The sequence below is a fragment of the Pygoscelis adeliae genome, unplaced genomic scaffold (assembly GCF_000699105.1).
Source record: "Pygoscelis adeliae isolate BGI_AS28 unplaced genomic scaffold, ASM69910v1 Scaffold320, whole genome shotgun sequence".
Lineage (NCBI taxonomy): Eukaryota > Metazoa > Chordata > Aves > Sphenisciformes > Spheniscidae > Pygoscelis > Pygoscelis adeliae.
Window position 1 is genome coordinate 313,268 of NW_008823967.1, and position 6,716 is coordinate 319,983.

At 38.5% G+C, this 6,716-nt stretch overlaps 1 protein-coding gene across 1 annotated transcript in view; it reads right to left on the reverse strand.

Moving 5' to 3' along the window:
• OXCT1 (3-oxoacid CoA transferase 1) overlaps positions 1 to 6,716 on the reverse strand; it is a 93,892-nt gene that overhangs the window by 29,435 nt on the left and 57,741 nt on the right. The window contains exons 12-13 of the mRNA XM_009324586.1: positions 5,562 to 5,634; positions 4,724 to 4,799 (exon numbers count right to left, since the gene is read on the reverse strand). Coding sequence (XP_009322861.1) covers positions 4,724 to 4,799; positions 5,562 to 5,634 — 149 coding nt within the window. The remainder of the gene's footprint in view (positions 1 to 4,723; positions 4,800 to 5,561; positions 5,635 to 6,716) is intronic.

The window sequence follows — 6,716 nt, forward strand, 5'->3', positions numbered from 1 at the left end:
GTGCCCCTGTACTCGGCACTGGTGAGGCCGCACCTCAAATACTGTGTTCAGTTTTGGGCCCCTCACTACAAGAAGGACGTTGAAGTGCTGGAGCATGTCCGGAGAAGGGCAACAAAGCAGGTGAGGGGTCTGGAGAGCAAGTCTTATGAGGAGCGGCTGAGGGAGCTGGGGTTGTTTAGCCTGGAGAAAAGGAGCCTGAGGGGAGACCTCATTGCTCTCTACAACTACCTGAAAGGAAGTTGTAGCAAGATGGGTGTCAGTCTGTTCTCCCAAGTAACAAGCGATAGGACGAGAGGAAACGGCCTCAAGTTGCACCAGGGGAGGTTTAGATTGGATGTGAGGAAAAAATTCTTTATTGAAAGAGTGGTTAAACATTGGAAGAGGCTGCCCAGGGAAGTGGTTGAGTCACCATCCTTGGAGGTATTTAAAAGACATGTAGACAAGGCGCTCAGGGACGTGGTTTAGTGGGCATGGTGGTGTTGGGTCGACGGTTGGACTCGATAATCTTAGAGGTCTTTCCAACCTTAATGATTCTACAAAAGCCATTAAGTGGTAGTGCTTAACAGAATAAAACTACCAATAAATGCCAGTGTTTAGGAAGTAACTTCTGCCTAAGCAAACAGCATTGTTTACTTCATGAGCTTAAAATATTCTCACCCTCTTCTTCCTTTACTCACGGGATTTTCCTCTCCATTAGAAATTAGCAGATAAGAGCGAAGAAAGGGCTGTAATTTTTGCAATAAGCCTTCCTTAGCTCAGTTCCTAATAACAAGTGCAAGTAAATACACACATGCATGCACTAGGGCTCAAATGTTATCAAGCTCTTATGGGACAGAAGGGATAGCTTCATGATGGTACTTATTCAAAACACAAAATTTTATAGTTATTACTTGCTTCTGAAATAATGGCAAATACCATTAATCCAAGAACCCAAAAGCTACAGCATATAAGAAATACTTAAACCAAACCTAAACGCAAAGCTAAGTGAAAAATGTTACAACAAAATACAGCTTGAAGTTTCCTTACACTATGAGCGTTCAGCAAAGTCGATCTTTGTATTACCCCACAAAAATCTTGTGACTAAAAAAAGATGCATCTCGCTCATAATTCAACTTAACTGACAATAACATATCATCTTATTTACAGGAAAAGCAGGAAGATCTGAATGCCTATGTGCTGGTTAATCCCATTTTAAAAACCTGTACTGTAGAAGAGTAGTAACACATCACTAAAGCAGATTCAGAATCATCTGACCAACGGATCTCAAAACAAAGTAACCAAAGGGAAATGATTGCTGATTGGAAAGGCTCCTGGCTGGATTTATGGAATGTCATCAGGCATATTTACTCACAAGTGCATACAAACTCACTGCAAAATAAATTTGCAGACAGCCAAGGGTTAGTAAGAGTGGCAAATGAGGATACCAAAAAGTCACAGGGACCCATGTGGTGTATGCTGGTAAAAAAAGTACACCTCAAAGGTAACAAAAAGACAAATAAAAGCTACCCAAAGTTGTATTTTATACTCTCCTGTTTTGAAAACGTACCTGTTATTCATAAATTTGGGCCTTAGCAGAACGGAGAGGCATCTTCATAAGCAAAATAAGCAATTCCAGAGATGGAAAATAATGCCCTTGATATGAATGCAAAACTAAAATCAGCATCTTATAGAGAACATAAAGCACTGAAGGAAGGAATATGTAAGTCTGCACAGTTTTGAGAAAAACTTGGAATACAATCTAAGCTTCAATGTTTGAAGATATATGTTTGTAAATGGATCTGTTTTATTAATGCAAAATGCTGGCTTCATGTTTTGATAGTTCAGATTTTGAAAGACAAGTCACAAAAACTGTCAGTGAAAGAATTTCAACATCATGATCAGAAAAACGAATTTAACTTCTATATGGCAAAAAGGATTCTGAAAGAAAGTTAAAAGTGCACAAAGCTACTGGAAAAGTGAATATTACTTAGTCTCTGAAAGCACTGTGTATCCTGAGATAACAATATGGTCAGTTGAAATTACTGCGGTTTTTTGGCATTAAAATCTATCCACTGATGATTCAGGAGTGCCTTTTTTCAAACATTTCAGCTTTGTAAGCTATCACTAGAGGTGCATTGCTGCTGGTTTACTAGGAATACTGTAGAGCAGGAATCTTTATTTATTACTTGTTCACGTAGGTATTTTGAAGAATACTTTCCTTGCCGCTTCAATTTACAAAAAAGCAAACAAAGCAATTCTTCCTACCTAAAATTCAACCCACCCCCTTCTGCTTTCTAATAGGCCTTTCAGAAACAGCTTGAGTAAACTAAAGGCCTTACCAGGTGCAGGAACATTTAACACTGCTTTTGCAGGACCAAAGGATTGTCGAAGAAAATCTCAGGACTTCAGTAATCTTGGATATAAAGGATAGTCTAGGGACATAGTGACTTTCATTTTGCAAGAGTATAAAGAGAATGTCAGTCTAAGGCAACCCAGCTAAACAAAACCTAGAATTTATCTGACAATTGAAATAAAAAGATGTATAGATTAAAATAATTTTGAACTGTGCCTATAAGAAAATCTCTAAATACTGTTTACAAAAAAAAAAAAAAATTGAGTTTTTACTATAACAACTTACCTTTAAATATTTTTTCTAGTCTATCTTCAAAATTTTGACAGAGAATATAGTAATTCAGAATCATTTTTAAAAGCCACTATGTAAGCAAGTAATTTCTACTTGCGTGAGACATCACAGCCACCACAAGTTAACGTGCAGGAAGTGCTTTCACAAAACCAGAGCTACTTCATCCAGTAAAAGAGTAGTTCTTAGACTGACACAAAGGAAAAAATATCCCACTCAGCTTCTCAGTGACATATACCTGCAGTACTGGACTGACGGTGTAGATTACTTACATTTACTTACATCAATCATCTGGAAAAAAACACAGTTTACTAAATATAAGTTTTTTTAAAGTCAGCTATTTAAAATATATAATTAGAGTTTGGGTGACTTATCATACCTTTGAGATACAGAGCCATGGATAAATCAGGTGAACTCCAATTTTAGTTACTCAAGGTTTCAACTCCTTCAAAACTTACACTATCATACATTTGCCTTGGCTCAAACAGCAAACCTAGGGTTAAAACTGTGATTTGATTTATCCCTTATATTTCAAAGTGTGTGTGGGTTCCTCCATAGAGGCTAGTTGCTTTATTTTGGATTCTAGTGACAAGTTCTTGTAACTCAAGACAAAAAGAGAAATTGGAATTGGACAATGCAAAGCTAACCAGCATTACCTTAATGCATGTCATACTTGGACTCCTACAGTATATCTGACCATCAGATTATGTTTAAAACACAGAGTTCTATCAAAAGACATGAAACAGCGATAGAAGAGCACACACAGGATCCCAGAGTGATGCACTAACAGCAGCATTAATTTTCAGACCCCATTTTTCACAATGTTAACTGGATGACACTGCAAGTAGGAAAGAGTCTTGAAAAAGCTAGCACTTGTATCAGTGGGGTCTGAAAAGATCCAGCCAGCACTAGTCCGTCTGTTCTCAGTTATGTTACCATAAAGCCAGGTTGTGCTGTGAGAACTTCTAAGGAAGACTGTTTTCTTATGGATTTATCTCCTACGTGCCACATTCCAACCTAGCCATAACCCCTGCACATCCCCTACAATCACTCACACAGACACCTGGAATAGCCCTCCAGATAACCCCTTCTCCCATGTCTGCCTGTACAGTCCCTATCTTTGTCCCCTCTCGCTACGAGCAGCTTATGCTCCAGCAACCACTCTTGTGCACACTTGTGCACTCACAGGCCTGCTGGAGAAGTCGCACAGACTGCTGGGCTCAACTAACGCTTCTCCAAGAGACAGGACATTCATTTGGGTTTTTTTCCTCCTCTACCCAGCTTTCAGTTTTCAAAGACTTTCCTGAGACCTTTAGCACTGCTCAGACAAATAGAAATATGCCTCATTATCTTAAACCAGGCTAAAAAGAAAATTTGTTTCTAGAGATCTCTGATACTAAACTGTATCGGAAAGTACCGTATTGCAAGCCATTGAAAATATCAAACATGTAAACCATGTGAAAGATACGTATGTTGTTTAATGTTAAAACATAACCTGTGTTCAAAGAATGGCTTAATGTCATCAGCTGCTTAAATAATACTGAGATTAGCTTATATTTCTATGGTTGAGACCTGTAGGACTATTAGGGTGAATACAATAGTATTGCTTCCTTCTAGATGTATTCAAAATGGCAATGCTGCGATCCTTTGACAGAACACTGAGAAAAATAATGCAGACTTTTTTTTATAACTTTATGATGAGCTACATGCTATTTTACACCTTCCTTCAAGTTCTTGCTCCAGGTACAACTATACAAGAGTTGTCACTCTCAAGAAAAAGCATCAGTCCTCAGCAAAAAACTGTGACATTTGAAAGGCATAGACCCAAAAGAAAGGAAAAACATTTACGTAAATCATGTTTAGCTTTTCACAATGCTTAGCACAAGCATAACTTTAGAGGGCTGACTCCTGGCAATTGATTGCTTGGTGCCAGCAGTACACAAGAAAACCTGTTAACGTTAAAGCTCCTCATATCCTCTATTTTAATGCTTTGAGCTTCACAACCCCCATTCTGCTTCAGCCCTTTTCTCCTTTGCCTGACCCTCAGCTACACTTGTATTATCCTAAATATAGTGCACGACAGTGGTGCAAACACCTACTTACAGGAATCATCCAGTTGGCCAGGTCACCATACTTAGACACCTGCATAGCTCCAAGCATTGTCAGATCAACATGTCCTCTGGCAACAGAAAGTGTGTAATTAGCATACCATGTTCAAGTAACAGCCCACAAATCTTAACAAGCATTTGTTCACATTCCCATTACATCAGTATAAAAACGGTGGCATACCACAGAGGTAGCAACCATTTTGTCACACATGTAGTTGGCTTTTTTCCCCCTCTAGATGTATCGCTGATGCAAATTTTTCTGCCTACTAAGCCTCAAAAATGTTATTACTTTTGTCTGGTTTTGGTTAATTGCATGCACAGTCAACCAGCTCTGAACTCATACTTTTAAGTGCACTCCTTCACATATTTACATGCACTCATTATCTTTTCAGAGCCATTAGGATTTAGTGTTTGTTTGCATCCAACCTCCTTCCTGAAAAACAAACAAAAAACAGGTGCAGATGGTGAATTTCCATTAGGAAGGCGGAATGAGGATCACAGTTGCAAGCTGAGCAAAGAGAATATGCAGAGTGCAAGTGCAGATTAGACACTTGGAAATGACCAAAAAGTAGTTGTTAAAACATAGTTATAAATGCGTTTATATATGGCCAGGTGGTGGTAGATACGATCACTACAGTATCTATTAGTTACGTTGTTTTTCTATTTCCAATAGCTAGACCTAATCCTCTGTAAAGCATCACTGATTAAGTCCATCATCATTTTACAGGTTGTTAAATGCTAACCACATTTCAAAGAATTACTAATGAGTTCAGTCACTGACTCAGTTTATTCTTTTCATGTTTCAAAAGATAAGGGTTTGTGTTGTTACGTACCCTCTTATCATCGCGAATGATTCATCGCTTGAGAAATAGGAAGAACCTGGAAGAACTGTGACTGTCTCCTTACCTGTAAAAGAAAGAAGCTATCGTATCCTGTAAAAGAAATTAACTATAATATGTATGTATTTTGTCTCTTTGACAAATGACGTTACAGCTATTAACCAAGAAATAAGTTTTTTTTATCAAATTCCTTTGGATTCTGTACAACTACGGACCTGATTACACTTACTATGTCACATGTAAACCTAATCAATCATAATGAATTGTGAAGCAGTTTGTTGCAGTGATAGGTTTGCCCGCTCTCTGACCGCCAGCAGTTCCAGGCAAGACATTGCTGACACCAGAGGCTAAGAAATCTCTGTGGACTTCAGCTTTCTTCTCTACCCACAGAAAAAGTGAGAGGTAACTCTCTTTTGAAACAGAGAAGAGCATCTTCAGGAGACAGGGAGGTTGCAAGGAAGAGTGAGCAGACCAAATTGAGCAGTCTAGAGTGATAATGATGTAGAATACAGAAAAATAAATGACAGATCTAGACTGCTCTTGCTTTATTACAGTGCACAAGAAAATGTGCTTCTGTGTGCTGTACTGTTCTCTGCACAGTGCTTGGGTCAAGCAATGGAGTGCACGTGGAAATGTCTTACTTTGACTGTGTCCAGAGCCCTCTCTTTCCTCTCCTGCCAGCATTTTGAATCAGTCTAAGCAACAACCATGTCTACAGAGTGCCTTTGGAAAGGCATAAGAAACACAGCTGAAGGTGAAATTATGAACCAAGCATGGGAAACTTGAGAGAAAAAAAACAAAAGACTTCAGCACCAGATGACATTGTGAAGAAAAAGTTAGTGTAACAACAAAGGGGAAGAGGAATGAGACATCATTAAACAGTTCCCAGAAAACAGGGAAAAAGATACAATGAAATTGACTGAGAGGATGGGAAAAGGGAAGGAAACACTGTAGGAAAGTTAAAAGAGAGACCTACGTTACCTGCTTTAATTTATTGAGTTCACTTGATGTATATTATATGCCAAGACATTGTATGGAAATTAAATTTTGACACACAAAATGGTGTAGAATTAAGGTCATACAAGTGGTCTTGCAGTCAGATCTCAAGAATTCACCATGCTAGACCTGCTGAGACTGCATGAATTGTCT